This window comes from Anolis carolinensis, chromosome 1 (assembly GCF_035594765.1).
Source record: "Anolis carolinensis isolate JA03-04 chromosome 1, rAnoCar3.1.pri, whole genome shotgun sequence".
Classification (NCBI taxonomy): domain Eukaryota; kingdom Metazoa; phylum Chordata; class Lepidosauria; order Squamata; family Dactyloidae; genus Anolis; species Anolis carolinensis.
This window is the reverse complement of record NC_085841.1, coordinates 232,148,177-232,170,417: the sequence shown is the minus strand read 5'-3', so window position 1 is coordinate 232,170,417 and position 22,241 is coordinate 232,148,177. Positions and strand designations below refer to the sequence as shown.

The 22,241-nt window shown below is 41.6% G+C and overlaps 1 protein-coding gene and 1 long non-coding RNA gene across 3 annotated transcripts in view; one reads left to right on the top strand and one right to left on the bottom strand.

Annotated features, from left to right (window-relative positions):
- The window catches only part of nxph2 (neurexophilin 2), a 61,517-nt gene extending 50,463 nt beyond the window's left edge, over window positions 1-11,054 (bottom strand). The window contains exon 1 of the mRNA XM_062966823.1: window positions 10,150-11,054. Coding sequence (XP_062822893.1) covers window positions 10,150-10,215 — 66 coding nt within the window. The 5' untranslated portion in view covers window positions 10,216-11,054. The remainder of the gene's footprint in view (window positions 1-10,149) is intronic.
- A 349-nt stretch (window positions 11,055-11,403) lies between these two features.
- Window positions 11,404-22,241, top strand: part of LOC134294904 (uncharacterized) — a 49,440-nt gene continuing 38,602 nt past the window's right edge. For both annotated transcript variants that reach the window (XR_010001524.1, XR_010001525.1), the window contains exon 1: window positions 11,404-12,999. This is a non-coding gene — a long non-coding RNA (uncharacterized LOC134294904). The remainder of the gene's footprint in view (window positions 13,000-22,241) is intronic.

The window sequence follows — 22,241 nt, the reverse complement described above, 5'->3', positions numbered from 1 at the left end:
TTTACAAAAGAAATGTAGCCAAACAGGGTAGAAAAAATAGTTTTATTTATAGTTCTGTAAAGTGATGATATGCAGAGGCCACAATACTAGTAACAAAAAAATAGGAAGGATTTGGAACAATTACTGGAGAAAGTTGAGGTAGAAAGTGCAAAGACTATTTTATGGTTGGATATTAAGAAAACAAAAATAATGACCATAGATGATTTCTGTAATTTTAAAGTAGATGATGAAGACATCCTTATCTCAGTCATTAATCAGAATGGAGGCTGCAATCAAGAAATGGAATGAAGATGAGAACTTGAAATGGCAGCTAAAAAGGAAGCAGACGAGATCCTGAATTGTAAAGATAGATCACTGAATAAAATTAGGATTGCCCATGGCATTGTATTTCAATGTATGGTTATGAAAGTTATACATTGATGAAAGCTGATAGGAAGAAAATCAAATCATTTGAAATGTGGTGCTGGAGAAGAGTTCTGTGGATAATGTAGACAGCTAAAAAGACAAATAATTGAGTCCAAAAGCTATTTAGTCTGTAAAAGTAAAGGTAAAGGTTTCCCCTGACATTAAGTCCAGTCGTGACCGACTCTGAGGGTTGGTGCACATCTCCATTTCTGAGCCGAAGAGCCGGCGTTGTCCGTAGACCCCTCCAAGGTCATGTGGCCGGCATGACTGCATGGAGCGCCGTTACCTTCCTGCCGGAGCGGTACCTATTGATCTACTCACATTGGCGTGTTTTCGAACTGCTAGGTTGGCAGGAACTGGAGCTAACAGCGGCCGCTCCCGCCGCTCCCAGGGTTTGAACCTGGGACCTTTCAGTCTCCAGCTCAGTGCTTTAACGCACTTCACCACTTCTGAACTCTCCCTAAAAGCCCTAGCTTCCAGTCCCTAAAAATCAAGATAACTAAACCCTAAAAGCATAATGCAACCAGCCAACCAAGGCAGCTCTGTTGATTTACTGTAAAGATTTTTTTCATGCTATCCAATCTAACTGAGAATGCGATTTTTTAAACCTTCCTTAGTAAAGGTAAAGGTTTCCCCTGATGTTAAGTCCAGTCATGTCTGACTTTGGGGGTTGGTGCTCATCTCCATTTCTAAGCCGAAGAGCCGGCGTTGTCCGTAGACACCTCCATGGTCATGTGGCCGGCATGACTGCAAGGAGCGCCGTTACCTTCCCGCCGGAGCGGTACCTATTGATCTACTCACATTTGCATGTTTTCGAACTGCTAGGTTGGCAGGAGCTGGAGCTAACAGCGGCCGCTCCCGCCGCTCCCAGGGTTTGAACTTGGGACCTTTCGGTCTCCAGCTCTGTGCTTTAACGCACTTCACCACCAGGGCTGAACCTTCCTTAGAGATGTCTTTTTGGTGTAATTAATGCACTTGCCTCAAATGTATAGACAAAGTAAAACAGGGCAGGATTAAGGATCTACACTGCCCTATATCCCAGGATCTGATCCCACCTTATCTGCTTTAAACTCAGATATCTGAGTCCACACTGCCATAGAATCTTAGAATCCTAGAGTTGGAAGAGACCTCATGGGCCATTCAGTCCAACCCCCTGCCATGAAGCAGGAAAATCGCATTCAAAGCACCCCAGACAAATGGCCATCTAGCTTCTGCTTAAAAGCCTCCAAAGAAGGAGCCTCCACCACAGCCTGGGGAAAGAAAATTCCACTGCCGAACAGCTCTCACTGTGAGGAAGTTCTTCCTGATGTTCAGGTGGAATCTCCTTTCCTGTAGTTTGAAGCCATTGTTCCGTGTCCTAGTCTCCAGGGCAGCAGAAAACAAGTTTGTTCCCTCCTCCCTATGACTTCCCCTCAAATCTTGATACATGGTCCTCATCATGTCTCCTCTCACCCTTCTCTTCTGCGGGCTAAACAAGACCAGCTCTTTAAGCTGCTTCTCATAGGGCTTGATCTCCAGAACCTTGTCAACATCTTCCTTCAATTGTGGTCCCCAGAATTGGACAAAGTGTGATTCCAGGTGTGGTCTGACCAAGGCGGAATAGAGGGGTAGCATGACTTCCCTGGATCTAGACACTATACTCCTATTTATGCAGGCGAAAATCCCATTGGCTTCTTTTTGAAGCTTCATCACATTGTTGGCTCATGTTTAACTTGTTGTCTACGAGGACTCCAAGATCTTTTTCACATGTACTGCTGTTGGGCCAAGCGTCCCCCACTCTGTATCTTTGCACTTCACTTTTTCTGCCTAAGTGGAGTATCTTGCATTTGTCCCTGTTGAAGTTCATTTTGTTATATTTGGCTCATCTCTTTAATCTGTTAAAATCATTTTGGATTCTGCTCCTGTCTTCTGGAGTATTGGCTATTCCTCCCAATTTGGTGTCGTCTGAAACTTTCCAGTTCAAAGCAGATAATGTAGGACTTCCTGCCTTGATACTCTGGGCCATATCTCTGTGTGGAAGCCCCCCTCCCACTAAACTCGATTATATGGTAGTGTAGACTTATATAATTCAGTTCAAACAATATAATGTGGATAATCCACTTTTATAATCTGAATTATATGACAGTGTTGAAGGAGCCTATGTCTCACAGATGGTAAACAGAGGACTCTGGATGTAGACAGAAGGTCTTTACAGGACTGGAGATCTGCCTGAAACCAGAACCATGATATGGAAGGCCTCTTTCCGTCTTTTGAATGTATGCAAAGCCCTGTTAGCAGTTATCTGAAAAGCAGCATATTTAGCATTCTATAAATGTGCGGCGGATGCATAAAAGATGGAGAACTGTTTCCACTTGCAAGATGGGAGCAGAAGTATCATTCTGTTATCTGGAAGCATTAGGGAAATATGGTAATGGATGGATAGTGAAACAAGAGGGCAGAAACAGCATATGCTGGTTCAGCACGTAGGTGAAGAGACAGAGATGGTCTCAGAAGAGTGGAACAGAGACTGGGAAGCCACACCCTGGAATTACACACACACACACCTAGTTCAAGATCTAGCTAAATTCCATTTTTAAATATACTCAGTTCCTACTGTGTTCATAGTTTCACAAAAATATTTCAGTCTCAAAGGTATTTAAAGTTATTCAACAATTTTATCCAAATTTAGGTAATGCTATCTGGAATGAAATATTTTATCAGCTTCGATTAAAGAAACTATGTGGCTTTAGACAACTCTAGGAAGGATCTCTGGAGCATAAAGACATTTAAATGCCCCCCTTTTAAAGCTAGTTTTTATTAGAACTCCCCATTTGTATGCAAAGCACCAGAACAATAAATTTTATGCTTTTTTCACACAGAACAAATAATTATATTTCAAGCAAGTTAGCACTTAAAAAACACCCTATCTAGTACAATATTTCAAATGTGAACTACAAAGACGAACCCATGTTACACTCTGCTTGTTACTAATAGAAAATGTCAACTCTAGAATTTGCTATTTAAAATTAAGGAGAATGTTTGCCCAGCTACAGTAAAAAAGGCATAATTCAATGAGCAACATATATAACTGTTGTATATATGTTTTATAGATACACCAGTATTTCTATCTATTACATATATCATCACTTTTTTGAGATATAAAGCTTAATGCAGTGTTTTCAGAACACAACCAGCCTGAGAACATACTTCTATACAGGCATTCCTTTCTAATAAGGATACAAAATCTGTAATATTTTAAAAAGGCACACTGCATCTATATTTTAAATGCAATATGAACCATTTAAAAAAATATTTGCTGGTATTTAATGTGTTACTGTTGTGACTCATTATTTTAAGACCATGTTGTAAAACATACATTTTGGCTAAGTTCAGGGAAATTGGAATAAACGTTTGAAAATGATATGTGTTTGCAAGAAAATGGTAAATCGCCTTGGTTCTATGTTAACAGCAGTGTTTTAAGGAATGGGTCAAAAAATCCTCTCATACAAAGAACTTTCTTTATTGTCAGTTCCATTCTGTTCTATTCTAGTTCTTTAACTGAAATTGGGAAAAATGCAACAATAGAACAGCTGAGCAACTATTACCGATATATATAAACATTTAAAGTAATAGTAGTCACTAATTTTAATATTCGATGGAGCATTTTCCTTTTTATTCTCTAGCCAATAACTTTATTGATTATTATTGTTCTGGCATACAATCCATTTTATTTAACAAACAAGTTATGACAAATTAATAACTTCTCTGTGGCTATCGGCAATCAAATATATAATACAAGAGGTGCCATTTTCTTTTTCACCATGCCTGTCAGTATATACACAACCCATACAGCTCAGTCTTATGCATATTTATGCAGCACTGTTGAGTACTTCACACAGAAGCAGTTCTATTCACGAAGGCTCACTCTGCCGTTTTTGGTGTTGCTAAACACGAGTTCTAAAAGGTACAGTGTAGTATTCAAAACACACATTATATTGTTGTCTAACAGGATTGTTTATCTAAAGTTAAAATACCTCACTAAATCCCTAACAGCAGGGAGTTTTGTAAAACTTACTAAAGCTTGAATAAAAGAACTGTCTACAGGCATGCAAATAGATGTGGTAGATAGATAAAATACATTGGGGGGGGGGGTCTTCTATTTAAGGAAACATGAAGATTTGGCAGGTTTCTTTCTAATGGACATAAGGCATTATTCCCAATGTTTGTATGCATGCATTTAGTTTCACACTCTACAACTATGGATTTCCTAAAGTTTATTTTTAAAGATGTCCCTCTTAGTGTTTTCCTTTAAATCACCTTACTAACTACTATTGTATTGTATATAGAGTATTACTAGATGTCTATCGGAACACACAAGATTTTGTGAGTAGCTCTAACATAACCTAGCCATTAACATTACTCACCTGCAAGTCATAAAGCACTGAAAAGAATGAGCACACAACTAGTAAATAGTATGGCCAAGTGGTTTATATGTTGCACCAATATTTAATAACTATATAGTATTATTTTCACATTAAAGATATTCAAACACAATGTATTTGTCACAGCTTACTAATACTACAGTTCTGACAGGCACAGCATAGCGATAAAACATTAGGCATACCCTTTTCACACTTTACTAGCCTCTGTTCACTTAAATCTAGTAAAGTTACATTACAGTCATGTATGTGGTACTAAGCTTCATTGAATTAAGCCAAAACATTTAATATTGTGATCCTTTCCTCCTTTATTTGGGACACAAACCCACTGGAGTCCTTGAAACTTAATTCTGAGCACAGCTATAAGTTTCAAAACACAGCACTGATTTGATTTTATTGCTCCATAAATGATTAAATAAATTAACATTAGTTGCTCATTGAGCATAGTAGGAATATACAATGGGTGGATTTTAGGCCATCACTACATTAGATGTAAAATTTTAGAAATACAGAAAATTGGCTATTATTAGACAACTTGATATATCCTCTACCTATCAGAACAGGTGCCACTTTGTCTCTTTGCACGTGTCTTTTCTCAGCAAAAGCACCATTTGATCCTTCAAAGCACTTCTTGTGAAGTCACAGTCACAACTTTGACAATGGAAAATGTGGAAAAAAACCAATGTCCCACCAAGCAAGTTATAATCACTGCCTTTCAAATCAGGTTATGTTTTTAAAAGAGAAGGGAGTATTTCAATTTGGCTTTTTTCCCCCTGCTCAGCAACTCCATAATCCATTTTCTGCTTTCCATTCATATCCGTAACCCCTGTGTAGTGTTTAGCTGGAAACTCTGCCCTAAGAATGTAAACAGGGCTTTCTTGTTCAAAAAAGGAAAGCAGTGTGAAAGAAAATGGGTGCTTTATCGCAAGCCTGCAGCTCGACACTTTGCTGTACTAGAGCAACCCAAAAAAAAACCCCACCAAAGAGAAGAAAGCCCCACAACATTACAAGACACGCACAATCCAAAAAACGGATTAGAATTTGACATAAGCTTCCTGAAAAACTAATCAATCAACTCATGCTGTAATATTAGAATCCAGCTCTTAAGGAGGCTGTCTAATCCCTTCAAGGTTTATTAGACATTTCCTTATTGAGTGTAACGGCGCACACACACACTTTTAAGCCAGAATTGCAGCCATGGGCAAAAATCAAAACTTTTTATCCTGTTGTGGTGTGAGCTTAATGAATATAGTCCCGTGATTAAATATAATTGTCTGTACTACTTTTCTGAGTAAATCTGGAGAACAAATTATCTTTGCCCCCTTTGTTGTATATTTAGTACTTTAAAAACATTTGTTTCTTGATGAGAGTTTTATGCAATTGTATTCTGGTATACTCTGCTTCATGCCACTGGTCCACACAGCCATATAACCCAGAATATCAAGGTAGAAAATTCCACAATATCTGCTTTAAACTGGCTTATCTGAGTCCACACTGCCATATATTCCTGTTCAAAGCAGATAATCTGGGATTTTATTCACCTGTGTCATTGGAAGTTACAGTACTTCTATCTTCAACTCTCTAGCCTTTGTCATTTGCTTCAGACTATAACTGTCAGCCCCAAAAGTCTGCCAATTAAATATATTTAAAACCGGTCTCTGTAGTCATACTATGTTTGATATCTACAAACACATACAACACTACTTTGGGGTTTAAGAGATAGAAGATGCACGTGGAACTGTTTTATAAATGGACCTAGAAGTCCTATTCACTTATTTGATAGTAAAGTCATTAATCAAAGATGAACTTTGGCCCCTTCCACACAGCTGAGTAAAATCCCACATTTTCTGCTTTAGAATATATGACAGTGTGGACTCAGATAACCCAGTTCAAAGCAGATATTGTGGGATTTCCTGCCTTGATATTCTGGGTTATATGGCTATGTGGAAGGGCCCCAGAGGCACAAGTGACAAATAACAATATAAACATGTTTACTATTTGAATGATGAGTTGTAACAATACATAATCCAGGTTCACATGTAAATCTCACACCAAACCTGTATCCAAATTGCTAAATTCTAGAATGGAAACCAACTGCATGAACTCCAATCTATGAAAGGCTACAATAACAACCAATGTGTTCGGGTTTTTTTTAAAAAAAAGATGCCACAAGACGATATACTGTGGAAGAAAAGTTGGATGCAAATATACAAAATAAATGAATGCATGCCAGGCAGATTGTTTAGTAGTTCTCCATAGCCATGCCACACAGACATTTAAACAAAATCACGCTATGGGCCCTTCCACATAGCCATATATCCCAGAATATCAAGGCAGAAAATCCCACAATATCTGCTGTGAACTGGGTTATCTGAATTCACACTGCCATATATTCCAGTTCAAAGCAGAAAATGTGGGATTTTATTCAGCTGTGTGGAAGGGACCTAGATTCCTTCTGCAAAAGAAGCATAGGCTGCAATTCTATTTGCGACAAACAATGTAAGTCTGGTAGCAGTCAGCATCCACAAAGGCTTATGATATTCTTACAAGGTTATACAATACTCTTCATTGGTTCTCTCACTCACTCACTGCTAGTGGCAAACAAATGACTAAGTTCCCACCCTGCTAGGAATAAATTAGATCTCCTGCAGGGAAACACTATTTCTTGTCAATGGAAACTCGGTGGCAAGCAATGGTACAGCTAACTTTTTCCATCTACACTGTAGAATGAATGCAGGTTGGCACCAATGTAGCTAGTAGCTACCATGACTCAATGTTATGGAACCTGGTCGCTTTACAAAGTCTTTAGCTTTCTCTGCCAAAGGATGCCAGCACTGATCCATGGCAATTCAAGTGGCAGCAGACTACATGCATACTACTGCGGAGATGCAGCCCAAGCATATAAGTTGTCTGCTGTTGTTGTTTTTACCAAGTTTTCCACTGGTTAGATTTAACAACACATCGGGTTGCTGTGAGTTTTCCGGGCTGTATGGCCATGTTCCAGAAGCATTCTCTCCTGATGTTTTGCCCACATCTATTTATTAGCAACATTTATATCCTGCCCTTCTCACCCCGAAGGGGACTCAGGGCAGCTTACTAGTCATATGTACATACAATATATTATATTTTTCGTATAGCACAATATAAGCATTATATATCACTATATTGTACTATAACACTATATTGTAATATTATTAGTAATATTACATGTAATATAAATATACCATTATAATAGTGTATATCATTATTATTATTATTATTATTATTATTATTATTATTATTATTATCTATGGCAGACATCCGCAGAGATGGTGAGGTATATTGGAAACTGGGCAAGGGAGGTTTACTGTACCATATACTGTATATCTGTGGAAGGTCAGGAGAAAATGCTTTTGAACATGGCCATACAACCCGGAAAACTCACAGCAACCCAGAATATCAAGGTGGAAAATCCCACAATATCTGCTTTGAACTGGGCTATCTGAGTTGGACACTTAAGATAATGTGGGATTTTCTGCCTTGATATTCTGGGATAGAGGGCTGTGTGGAAGGGCCCTCAGTGATTCCGGCCATGAAAGCTTTCAACAACACATTAACACATCATTTGACAAAGACCAGAAACCAAACTCTTGAACTGCTCAACCTGTGGGCCTTCCGCCTAATTTCCTGGACTGTTTAATTCAACCCGGGGCCCTCCCACGCAGCCCTATATCTCAGAATAGAAAGGCAGAATAACCCACAATATCTGCTTTGAACTGGGTAATCCGAGTCCACACTGACATATATTCCAGTCCGAAGCAGATACTGTGGATTTTTTGCCTTGATATTCTGGGATATAGAGCTGTGTGGAAGGGCCCTCCAAATTTCTAGATGGTCTCTCTGTGTGTGTGTGTGTGTGTGTGTGTCTGGGCCCTTCTACACAGCCCTATAACCCAGAATATCAAGGCAAATAAACCACAGTATCTGCTTTACACTGGATTACCTGAGGGCCCTTCCACACAACCCTATATCCCAGAATATCAAGGCAAATAAACCACAGTATCTGCTTTACACTGGATTACCTGAGGGCCCTTCTACACAGCCCTATAAACCAGAATGTCAAGGCAAATAAGCCACAGTATCTGCTTTATACTGGATTATCTGAGGGCCCTTCCACACAGCCCTATAAACCAGAATGTCAAGGCAAATAAACCACAGTACAGTAGAGTCTCACTTATCCAAGCTAAACGGGCCAGCAGAAGCTTGGATAATAAGGAGGGATTAAGGAAAAGCCTATTAAACATCAAATTAGGTTATGATTTTACAAATTAAGCACCAAAACATCATGTTATACAACAAATTTGACACAAAAAGCAGTTCAATGCGCAGTAATGTTATGTTGTAATTACTGTATTTACGAATTTAGCACCAAAATATCACGATATATTGAAAACATTGACTACAAAAATGGCTTGGATAATCCAGAAACTTGGATAACCGAGGCTTGGATAAGTGAGACTCTACTGTATCTGCTTTTACAGTGGATTATCTGAGGGCCCTTCCACACAGCCCTATAAACCAGAATATCAAGGCAAATAAACCACAGTATCTGCTTTACACTGGATTATCTGAGGGCCCTTCTACACAGCCCTATAAAACCAGAATATCAAGGCAAATAAGCCACAGTATCTGCTTTATACTGGATTATCTGAGGGCCTTTCCACACAGCCCTATATCCCAGAATATCAAGGCAGAAAATCCCACAATATCCATTTTGAATTGGGTTATCTGAGTCCACACTCAGATTATGAGGCATTTTCTGCCTTGATACTTTGGAATATAGGGCTGCGTGGAAGGGGCCTGAGTCCACACTGTCATATAATCCGGTTCAATGTGGATTGTATATAGTTGTGTGGTCCGCAGAAGCTGAAGAGAACATTTCCTAGTCGAAACGGCACCCAAATCATCCTCATCACCGCGTCTCTCTCTCTCTCTGCCTGTTGCCGAAGTTTTTCTTTTGCCAAAATAGCCAAACCGAAGCGAAAGACCTCACAACCTCTGAGGATGCCTGCCACAGATGTAGGCGAAACGTCAGGAGAGAATGCTCCCGGAACATGGCCAGACAGCCTGAAAAACTCACCGCAACTCGAAGCGAAAGAATTCACCAAGTCAACTTTCACAAGCCGCCCCCCAAAAGGCACCTGTCATATCATGAGGGAAAAAAAGAACAGCGTTGTGGAGTGAAAGGAGGGAAGAAACCGTGGACCGAAACTCATGGCGCCAAACTTGCCCGGCGTTTTCTATGCCCCGCAAGAAGAGGAAAGGCAGGCAAGGGAAGCGGACTTACGAGCGGGAGGACGCCCTGCGCCAGGCAGACCAGGAAGAGCGGCAGGGGCTGCGGCAGGCGGCCCATCCTGGCTCCGGAGTCTTAGGAGGAGCGGCGTGCCCGTCCGGGGCTCTGGCTCCTCGCCCCTCCTCCGCCGCCGCCCCCTCCTCCTCCTCCTCCGCCGGGAAGGAGCCCCCGCGCCGGACGCGCGCACATGCCACTCACGCCCAACGCCCCGAGGGCCCGCGCCTGGCTCCCCGCGAGGCCTCCTGCCCCTGCCCTTGCCCTCCGAAGGGCGCTCCCTACTGTTCCTCTTCTCCTTCGCGGAGGCGCCCAATCGGCCCGGACGAGCTGCGGAATGAGAGCGGGAGAGAAGAGCAACACCGAGAAGGAGGCGCGGGGCGAGCAAGCAACCTCTCTTCTCTCCCCCTTCTTCCCCTCCCTCTTTCTCTCTGTGATTCTCCCTCTCTTTTCCTCCTTATCTCCTTCCCTCCCTCCCTCTTCTTTCCCCCCTCCCTCCCACCTTTTCCGCCCCTCTCTTTCTCTGCCTTTCTATTTCTCCTTCCCTCTTCTTTTCCCCCCCTCTCTCTCCCTCCTTTTCCTCCCCTCTCTTTCGCTCTGCCTTTATATTTCACCCTTCCTCTTCTTCTCTTCCTCTTTTCCTCCCTATCTCTCCCTCCTTTTCCTCCTCTCTTTCTCTAAGCCTTTCTATTTCTCCCTTCCTCTTCTTCTCTCCTTTTCCTCCTTATCGCTTTCTCTCCCTCTTCTTCTCTCCCTCTTTTCCTCCTCTCTCTTTCTCTAAGCCTTTATTTCTCCCTTCCTCTTTTTCTCTCCCTCTTCTTTCCCCCTTCTCTCCCTCCCTCTCTCCTTTTCCGCCCCTGTCTTTCTCTCTGCCTTTCAAATTCTCCCTCTTCTTCTCTCCCTCCCTCCCTCCCTCTTCTTTTCCCCCCTCTCCCTCCCTCCTTTCCCCCCCCTCTCTTTCTCTCTGCCTTTCAAATTCTCCCTCTTCTTCTCTCCCTCCCTCCCTCCCTCTTCTTTTCCCCCCTCTCCCTCCCTCCCTCCTTTCCCCCCCTCTCTTTCTCTCTGCCTTTCAAATTCTCCCTCTTCTTCTCTCCCTCCCTCCCTCCCTCTTCTTTTCCCCCCTCTCCCTCCCTCCCTCCTTTCCCCCCCCTCTCTTTCTCTCTGCCTTTCAAATTCTCCCTCTTCTTCTCTCCCTCCCTCCCTCCCTCTTCTTTTCCCCCCTCTCCCTCCCTCCCTCCTTTCCCCCCCCTCTCTTTCTCTCTGCCTTTCAAATTCTCCCTCTTCTTCTCTCCCTCCCTCCCTCTTCTTTTCCCCCTCTCTCCCTCCCTCCCTCCTTTTCTGCCCCTCTCTTTCTCTCTGCCTTTCAAATTCTCCCTCTTCTTCTCTCCCTCTCTCCGTCCCTCCTCTCTCTTTCTCTCTGCCTTTCTGTTTCTCCCTCTTCTTCTCTCCCTCCTTTTCCTCCTCTCTCTTTCTCCCAGCCTTTCTATTTCGCCCTTCCTCTTCTTCTCTCCCTCTTTTTCTCCTTATCTCTCTTTCCCTCCTTCTTTTTCTCTCCCTCTCCTTCCTCCTCTCTTTCTCCTTCTCTTCTTCTCTCCCTCTCTCCCCCTTTCTCCCCCTCTATTTTTCTCTCTCTACATCTCCCTCCCACCTCTCTTCTACTTTCTCTCTCCCTCCCTTCTTTCTCCAACCCTCCCTCTCTCTGTTTTTCACTCTTTCCCCCTCTTTTCTTCTCTCCTTGTTCTCCTTGCTCCCTCTTTCCTCCCTCTCTAAGGGCTCTTCCACACAGTTGGTGCTGGCTACAGGGGGGATACTACTCTTTTGATTCAACAGTTATGCTACTCATAGAATAATACGAGTTGGAAGAGGCCTCACGGTTCATCCAGTCCAACCCCCTGCCAAGATGCAGGAAAATCATTCAAAGCACCCCCAACAGATGGCCATCCAGCCACTGTTTAAAAGCCTCCAAAGAAGGAGCCTCCACGGGGCAGAGAGTTCCACTGCTGAACAGCTCTCACAGTGAGGAAGTTCTTCCTGATGTTCAGGTGGAATCTCCTTTCCTGTAGTTTGAAGCCATTGTTCCGCATCCTAGTCTGCAGGGCAGCAGAAAACAAGCTTGCTCTTTCCTCCCTATGACTTCCCCTCACATCTTGATACATGACCTTCATCATGTCTCCTCTCAGCCTTCTCTTCTGCATGCTAAACATGCCCAGCTCTTTAAGCCGCTCCTCATAGGGCTTGTTCTCCAGACCCTTGATCATTTTAGTCAGCCTCCACTGGATACATTCCAGCTTGTCAACATCTCCCTTCAATTGTGGTGCCCAGAATTGGACACAGTGTGATTCCAGGTGTGGCCTGACCAAGGCAGAATAGAGGGGTAGCATGACTTCCCTGGATCTAGACACTAGACTCCTATTTATGCAGGCCAAAATCCCATTGGCTTTTTTTGCCGCCGCATGACATTGTTGGCTTACATTTAATTTGTTGTCCATGAGGACTCCAAGATCTTTTTCACATGTCCTGCTGTCGAGCCAGGCATCGTCCCCCATTCTGTATCTTTGCATTTCATTTTTTTTTTTGCCTAAGTGTCGTATTTTGCATTTGTCCCTGTTGAACTTCACTTTGTTAAATTTGACCCATCTCTCTAGTCTGTTAAGATAATTTTGAATTCTGCTCCTTCCTTCTGGAGTATTGGCTATCCTTTCCAATTTGGTGTCGTTTGCAAACTTGATGATTGTGCCTTCTAACCCTTCGTCTAAGTTGTTAATAAAGATGTTGAACAGAACTGGGCCCAGGACGGAACTCTGCAGCACTCCACTGATCACTTCTTTCCAGGCTGAAGAGGAAGCATTGGTGAGCACCCTTTGGGTTCATTCACTTAACCAGATCTACCTACAGATAGGTCTTGGTAATAAATGATGGGAGTTGCAGTCTGACAATATCCTGGGAAGTGCATAATTTCCACGCTTAGCTGAGAGAGAGGGAGAGAGTGCTCCCTATACAGTAGTTTATGAAAGACCCACAACAGCATCCTCTCCTTGGGATACACAGTTCCCAGCATTCTGCATCAATAGTTTTGGGCTGCTGGGAGTTACTTTGGAAGAGCCTCCTGATTCCCATCCCCTAGTGATGCAGCAGAGTGGATGGCGTCGTCCCAGCAGAAGGGATAAGCCATCCCTTTGCTTCACAGTAAGGAGAGCTGTGCCAAATATTTATGGCGTCAGGAGGGAATTGTGAATGAGTCAATGAAAAGATGAGTAAAGCTATCCCTTTGCACCCAAGTTTCTGTATCCAGAGATCCATCCATCCATGGCTTGAAAATATTACCTCCACAAAATGAAAAACAATCCCTAAAATAAACATGATTTTGCCATTGCATATAAACAAGACCATATTACGCCTTGGAGTCCCCGATGGCACAGTGTGTTAAACCGCTGAGCTGCTGAACTTGCTGACTGAAAGATCGGCCGTTGAAGTCCGGGGTGAGCTCCCACTGTTAGCTTCGGCTTCTGCCAACCTAGCAGTTCGAAAACATGCAAATGTGAGTAGATCAATAGGTTACCTCTCCAGTGGGAAGGTAACAGCACTCTATGCAGTCATGCCAGCCACATGACCTTGAAGGTGTCTATGGAAAACACCAGCTCTTAGACTTAGAAATGGAGATGAGCACCTACCCCCAGAGTCATGACTAGATTTAATGTCAGGGGAAAACCTTTACATTTACCTATATTACATTCCCAATGTTTATAACTGAATGTGAGTTAAGTATTCTTTAGTATTCACTAGTCCTGCATCTGGAAGACTGTCTCTGACCTAGGATCAATATGTACCCCTAATACTATAAAGCACCAGAAAGCTCCAAGAAGTCAAATTCAGTAAAGACACTAGCTAGCTCCATGAAATTTCACCATTTAAAATCTTGTCAAAGTAGTAAGAAATGATACTTATTCTGTTGTAGCTCTGTAGAGAAGTAGGGTTTTGGAACAATCTTTTGAAAGGGCAGATAGGTTTTCAGAAAGAGATTTCTCAAAAGCAATTAATGTTTCAGAATTATTTCCCACAGAGGAGAACATTAATGTCAGAATCTATGTATATTTTTCAGGAAAGATCTATGGATAACATAATACATAGCTAGTAGCTCCTAGATTAGTTCAGTATCCATGTGGATTTTCAATTAGATTGTAACCTTTCCCAAATGTAATCCTCTAAAGTTATAATTTCTAAAGTATATTTATCTGTGCCGAGAACTAGAATTGGTCCCCAGTCTTGTGATTTGCTTCTGCATTGACCCCCTATATTATAAAGTCATTATTTTAAATGGAAACTATTCCTAGTGAAGTGGAGTTCACACGTGCTTTTCTGTTCTGAATAGATGCTAGAAGTTTCCTGAGAAAAATATTTGCCACTTAGAACAACTGTTTGTGTTTCTTTTAATCAAGGAGTTTATTTTCTTATCCTTCCTTTTTAATGGCTTCAGCATTTTAAAGCTTTCTACTATTGGTGTGGATAGGGAGAAAACAAACCCAAATTGCTGCCGCAAAGAAATGCATCACGTCAGTAGCAGACAAGTGAATTAATATGAGACTAGATTAAGTAAGAGTTACTTCTGCCTTAAGAGGTATGAGCAAGCACATTAATAAAACAACAAGGGATTGCATCCCCTGAACAGAATCTTTAAAGAGAAAGAAATCCCTAACGCTTGCATTGTGCTCTGCAGCCACTTGTCACTAGATCAAAGATAAGCAGTGATTCCCCAAAATACAATTCTCATCTACCTATCCAGGAAAGCTTCATTAAATGGGAGAGGAGTTGCATTTTTCAATATATCCACTTTCCTTTACTCATTACTTTTTCCTATGCCATTGGCTGCATTACATATTGCCAGTTTTTTAGATTTCTTTCTCAAAAATGCAAGTGTTGATTTGCTTTCTGCTTTCTAGTAATAATATCAATGTTGCAGCAATACTGTATGGATGTGCATCTCCCGGGCTGTATGGCCATGTTCCAGAAGCATTTTCTCCTGACGTTTCACCCACATCTATGACAGGAATCCCCAGAGGTTGAGGAGTCTTTTGGAAACTAAGTAAGTGAGGTTTATATATCTGTGGAATGTCCAGGGTGGGGGAAAGAACTCTTGTCCATGTGTGAATGTTGCTATTTGCCACCTTGATTAGCATTTTAATGGCCAACAAAGGATTCCCCCAGGCAGCTACCAGCCAGGCCTGGAAACTGCAGGCCATTAAATGCTAATCAAGGTGGCAAATAGCAACATTCACATGTACCTCAAGCAGACAAGATTTCATTCCCCCACCCTGGACATTCCACAGATATATAAACCTCACTTACTTAGTTCCCAACAGACCCGTCAACCTCTGAGGATGCCTGCTATAGATGTGGGTGAAATGTCAGGAGAGAATGCTTCTGGAACATGGTCATACATCTCGGAAGACTCACAACAACTCAGTGATTCTGGCCATGAAAGCCTTCGACAACACACTGTATGGATGTTTTCAGACGTATTGACAGTGGTCATGAATCAGTAAAACAGCATTTTTCTTTTCTGAAAGATAGGCCAGTGTATGATTTCAGACTGCCCCTCCCTTCAAATATTCATTACTGATGAATATTGGGGGAGAAAATACCAAACAGGTACCAAAAATAAAATATTTTTAAGAAATAGAAGAGCCCTGGCAGATTGGACGAAATCTACTTAGACGATACCTATGCAATCTAGGTCTCAATGAGCAGACAGATATTTCTGAAAAACATATATACTCTACAATTTCTGCCTCACCCTAATCACAGGTCAATTTTCAATTACAATACGACATTTCTCAATCTGGATGATGATTATGGAATTTCTGGAGTTTTATTACAATATTCTTTGTGAATCAATATCAGTCTAAATACCCAATAGGTTATGTGTCTTGTGATATAGAATGATGTATACATTTAGCAAACAGTGATATTCAGAGGACGTTTTAAAATAAATGAACCCATGGTTGTATTGGCTCAAGGCAAGAACTTAACAAAGTGGATAAATACGTCTTCACGGATGGGCTTGGGCCTGAATCAGTTTGAACAAAAATGATTTGTAGTTTTTGGTGGGCTTTTTTTACATAATCTCCAAACACAGAACAGGGAGGAGGGAGATGAAAAGCCCAGCAAAACGAATTAAGGGAGCCAGATTTTATTGATTCTGGAGAGGAAGGCGTTAACTCTGCAATATACCTGAGGCAGGGATCTGTCACATGCATTCCTGCAGAAGTAGTTTCTGTCAATTTTTCTTGGAAAGTTCCCTCCTCCTCCAAAGAGAGCCCTGGGGACTTACTTTCCCAGCAGCACTTGCATAGGGCAGGCATTGAAAAGTTACTCTCAAAGTGTGATCGAGGTGACCTCCCCTCCAGGACTTTGTAAAAGATAGTTCAAAAATCAAGACTTTATGTTCTATATTCCATATATTTATAGTAGAAGGTGATTGAGACTTTTTACTGGAGTTTACTGTGGATTATCCCTGCATTCTGAGGCAAGAGATAACAACTTCATGAATTGTAAAATCATGCTGCCAGAACTCCACTTCTCCCCAGATGTTGTATCAAATGTTTTCTATTGTTTATATCATTCATGATTCCCCTTTATGCAATGTCACCCACCTTTATGGATTCTCCTTTATTTCCTTGAAATCTATCTACCTGCCTATATGTATTTGTACTCTTTGGGATCCCCGGAAAATATGTATTCTTCCCAGCAGGGTTTATGTTCCAACTTTATTTTAATTTTCATTCTATCCCATATAATTGTCAAATCATGAAATCAAATGGGAAATATTATGACCCCAACATGAACTCTAGCCCTATGACCCAGACCTCCCTTCCCAAAAACAAAGGGATAATCTGCCACAGTTTAATCCAATCTCATTCCGATCGCATGGACAATATAGGGCGAGTCACCAAATTCCTAAAGGTGACTCGCCCCCAAGGCAAACATTGTCATATCCCAGGCCAGGACGCCGCAGGAAGGCACCCTGTGGGGCCGTCAATGATGGCTCATCACCACCCATCACCACTTCCCGTCTGACACCCCAAAGACATATCTAAAATCTGTGAACGTGACAGGACCCCGGACATCCTTGATGGGTGTCATAAATTCCTTTAGAAATTGGCTGGGCCAGAATTAATCTGATATTTCCTGTCCGGTCACCTCATTGTCTCAATAGCTCCCGCCTCCTCCTCTCTGATTGGCCCAAATGGGGACAAAAAGCGGCTCCCCATTGGGCCAGCAGAGCAAGGCGGGAAACGAAAGCCCGCCTCGTTCAACCTCTCAGCCTATCCGCGATCAGATGGGCGGGGGAGCAGGGCGGGAAATTCAAAGGGCTGTCAGACCGAAACATTGTATAAATATGGCTTTATTTGAAACGTATGTTACGCTAGTAGATTGAATGATCGCTATTAGCGTCCTTTTCAGCTGAATTGCTCAATAAAAACTCCTTGGCGGATTTTCCTTCAACTTGGCGGACCTTCTTCATTTCAGGCTTCAGGTTGTATTGCGGCTTATATTCTCCTTTTGGCTTCGCCAAGGTCCGTTCCCTCAGGACCGGATCGGCTTCCTTCTAAAGGGGCCCGATCCCCCAAACGCGGTCGACAACAAAAGCATGATGGGAGTTGAAGTTTCTCTCTCTCTCTCTGTTTCTCAGCCAATTAAAAGCCTGGTTGTGTCCATGCTCGCATTGGGTGAGAATGGGTACAACTGGCAACTACAATTCCCAGAACCTTCTCTTGCAGTTTGTCTTACTGAGTCTCGCTTATCCAACGTAAACGGACCGGCAGAATGTTGGATAAGTGAATATGTTGGATAATAAGGAGAGATTAAGGAAAAGCCTATCAAACATCGAATTAGGTTATGATTTTACAAATTAAGCACCAAAACATCAGGTTATACAACAAATTTTACAGAAAAAGTAGTTCAATACACAGTAATACTATGTAGTAATTACTGTATTTACGAATTTAGCACCAAAATATCATGATATATTGAAAATATTGACTACAAAAATGCATTGGATAATCCAGAATGTTGGATAAGCGAGTGTTGGATAAGTGAGACTCTACTGTATTTTTTAAAAATATGTTTAAAACTTAAAATAATTCTAAAATATGTAGTAGATTTGTGAATTGTTTTGAAACTTGGCAGGCTTGCAGTTGTAAATGGGGTCTACAACTGGGGTATGTTTCATGCAGATAGGCCGCAAAATGGCTAAGGATTGAGCCTTTAAAGTTTCCCATTGTAGCCAATGGGTCGAATCTTTGCAGAATGAAAACAGCAAAAACCCTCCCTATTTGAGTAACTTCCTGGCAAACAGAATGAGGGGTCAGCCAACAATGGACCCCAAAAAGGCATATTTTTTGGCCAAATTGCACACCTCTAGCTTGGAAGGTCATTCCTTACAGAAGGATCAGAAACTTTGTGAGATTGAGTTTTGCCATGCAGTTACATGGAAACACAGCAGGCCACAATCAAAAGGCACTTCTGAGGTCCTTTTTAAAAAGCTGTCTTTCCTTTTCATCTGTTTAGAAAGTGTTTCAACACCCCTTCTCGGAGTCAAATGATCTGAAAGATGTATAATGCTCACCTCATTTGTGACAGGAAAGGAAGTATGTGAATGTCCTAAGACCAAAGGACAATTCAGACGTTTTAACAAGCCATGGACATTAAGACTTCTTAACTGAGGCAATAATACTTTCCTGATCCCCGGAGCACATTGCTGGTATAGCACATTAGTGAAAATGCAGACATGGGCTTCACAGTTATAAGGTCTTAATGTGCTTTCAAGTATGGCCAGAAGCCGATAGGGTTAGTTTTTTTTTTTGTTGTCAATTGTTAGCTTATGGTGTATGACCAAGGAAACTCATTCAGTTTAATTGTTATATGAGAGTTATCCAGAAAGCAGATTACGTTTTGGAATTAAAAATGAACAAAGTATAGGAGAAAATATTTACTATATGCAGTTGAAAACCACACCCAAATACCACATCTCATGTAGTCGCCATTCAAATCTAGGCACTTACCATAGCGATAAATGAGCTTTGCAACTCCTTCCCCACTAAATTCTGTCGCTTGCTTCCTCAACCAGCCGGTTACCCCTTCCCGCAGCTGCGCAACATCACCAAAACGCTGCGTTGCCAGCCATTCCCCCATTGTTGGAAACAAGTGGTTGAGGAAGCAAGCGGCAGAATTTAGTGGAGAAGGAGTTGCGAAGCTCATTCATCGCTATGGTAAGTGCCTAGATTTGAATGGTGACTACGTGAGACGTGGTATTTGGGTGTGGCTTTCAACTGCATATGGTAAATGTTTTCTCCTATACTTTGTTCATTTTTAATTCCAAAACGTAATCTACTTTCTGGATAGCCCTCATATTTCTTTAAAGTCTGATGTTGCTCTGTGTTCAAGCAGGCTTTAATAAAAATCAGGTTAGTTGAAAACATCTCTCTTTCAGCACTGTCTCACATACCAACAAATGATTCCAGATAGGATAGCTGAAATATAGCATTCCTGGGCATACAGAACAAAGATAGTGGATATTTTAAGTGCCTCCTTGACATGAGGAAGGGCAACATGTGATCAGGATGTCATATGATAAAGACTAAAGCACTTCATATCTTTTGCAGACTCATTAGTTCATTCTTTAAGTATGAATATTTGTTTTCAATAAACAATTGAACCTAACTGTTGACTGTGCAAGCTAAAAAGGCATAAAGACTTTTAAAAGCTATCATTTCCATTGAAGGAGTAGTGACCTGACCTATGATTATCCTTTTGTTGACATGATTACCTTTATTGTGTAGCTTACATTTTAAAACACACACACACACACACACACACACACACACACACACACACACACATATATATATATATATATATATATATATATATATATATATATGAAATGTTTGGTTTATTGTGGAGTAAACAACAAAGCCACTGAACCCAATCACACCAAATTTGGCCATAAAAGACATCCAAAATATGTCTTTCAAACAAAAAAAAATCTAAAAATATAAAACCCAAATTAGAGGAAAAGGAAGAACTATTATTTCCCTTTGCTGCCAGTTAGAAGTGTAGGCTCCGCCCACGTCGTCTCCTAGCAACCCACTCAGCCCAGGGGACAGGCTGAGTTAGGCCTCACTTAGGCCTCATGCACACTGCCTATAAAATACAAATTGTCTGATTTGAACTGGATTATATGGCAGTGTAGACTCAAGGACCTGCCACACACATATATAACCCAGAACGCCAAGGCAGGATAATCCACAGTATCAGCTTTGAACTGAATTATCTAGAGTCCATACTGCTATATAATCCAGTTCAGTGTGGATTTTATACAGCTGTGTGGAAGGGGCCTCATATAATCCAGTTCTAAGCAGATAATATAAGATTATAAATATAATATCTAAAATTACTGTGGAATAATAATACAGAACAATATAATCTCTAAAATCAGGACAGTAACTAAAGAGCAACACTCTGAAAACAGGGGAATCCCAGAAAGGAAACAACCAGGGCCAGCTAACACCTCCCAACAAAGGATTCCCCCGGCAGGAAGCAGCCAGGCTTTGAAGCTGCAAGGCCATTAAATGCTAATCAAGATGACTAATTGCAGCATTCATACATGCTGCACTGAGACTATTCATTGCTATTCAGCCTGGCCAACCAAGAATTCCACAAGATAGAAAGCAGCTAGGCTTCCAAGCAGCAAGGCTATTCAGTGCTATTCAACCTGGCCAACCAAGATTTCCCTTAGATAGAAAACCCTCAGGTTTTGAAGCCATGAGGCTACTCCATCCCGTTCAACCTGCCCAAGGAAGGATGCCCCTATATAGAAAGCGGCCAGGCTTTGAACCAACAAAGCTATTCAGTACAATTCAAATTGGCCAAAAAACCATTCCCCTAGAACGCAAGTACCCAGCCTTCCAAGCAGCAAGCCTATTCCATTGTATTCCAACTCACCAAACAAGGATTCACATAAGAAGAAAATGGCCAGGCTTTGAGGCTGCAAGGCTATTCACTGCTATTCCACCTGGTCAACAAATGAGTCCCATAAGCCACAGCAACGTGTGGCCGGGCACAGCTAGTAATATATTATTGCTTAAACACAGTGTTGTTTTGCAGTTTCACCTTCAGAATAGCAAAACGCAGGCCTTTAAAATTTACTATGAATACTACTCCCCCTACTTATTTATTTTTTTATTTACAGTATTTATATTCCACCCTTCTCACCCCCACGGGGACTCAGGGCAGATTACAATGCACATATGTATGGCAAATATTCAGTTCTATTAGACATACGACATATAGACAGACACAGAGCCAATTTAATATTTTCCAGCTTCCGGCTTCATGAAGTTGTGCTCGATTCAGGCCACGGGGGAGCTGCCGCTTCATCGTCCACTTGTGACACCGAGTCCTTGGTGGTAGTACTTCCTCATTCCTTTCCTCACGCTGCTGGAAGTTTTATGGTGTTTGTAAATTAGCTAAATTAGCCTCCCAGCATAAAGCGGTATCTAAATTTTCTACTCGACAGACGCAACTCCGAGCCAAACTGGGAGTAGCCAAAACCGGGAGTAGCGGTATACAAGTCTAATAAATAAATAAATAAATAAATAGTCTTTCAAGCTGCTTAGGTCAACAGCGAGCTAGGCTATTAATGTTCAGGAGCTTAATCCAACCCCGGGTTCAATCTCATGACCTCTCGGTCAGTAGTGATTTATTACAGTTGGCTACTTACCAGCTGTGCCACAGCCCAGCCTTAACTTACTTACCTACTTACACTTGAAGTGGTATCTATAGCTTCTTTGTCTCATACTGCTGCATCTGACTGTCCTGTCCATATGTTGCTTGTATTATGCCAACCCCTTTGTACACAAATCACAGCTCATTCTTTCAGGACACACTATATTACTGCTCCAGGGTGATCCTTATATTTAAAACATTCACTTTTGGTATTGATTCCCAATGATTTTAGAAGCAACATGTTTTTTCCCCTATATTTACAAAACACTTTTTGCATGTACTTTTTTATATCTAATATTTGTATT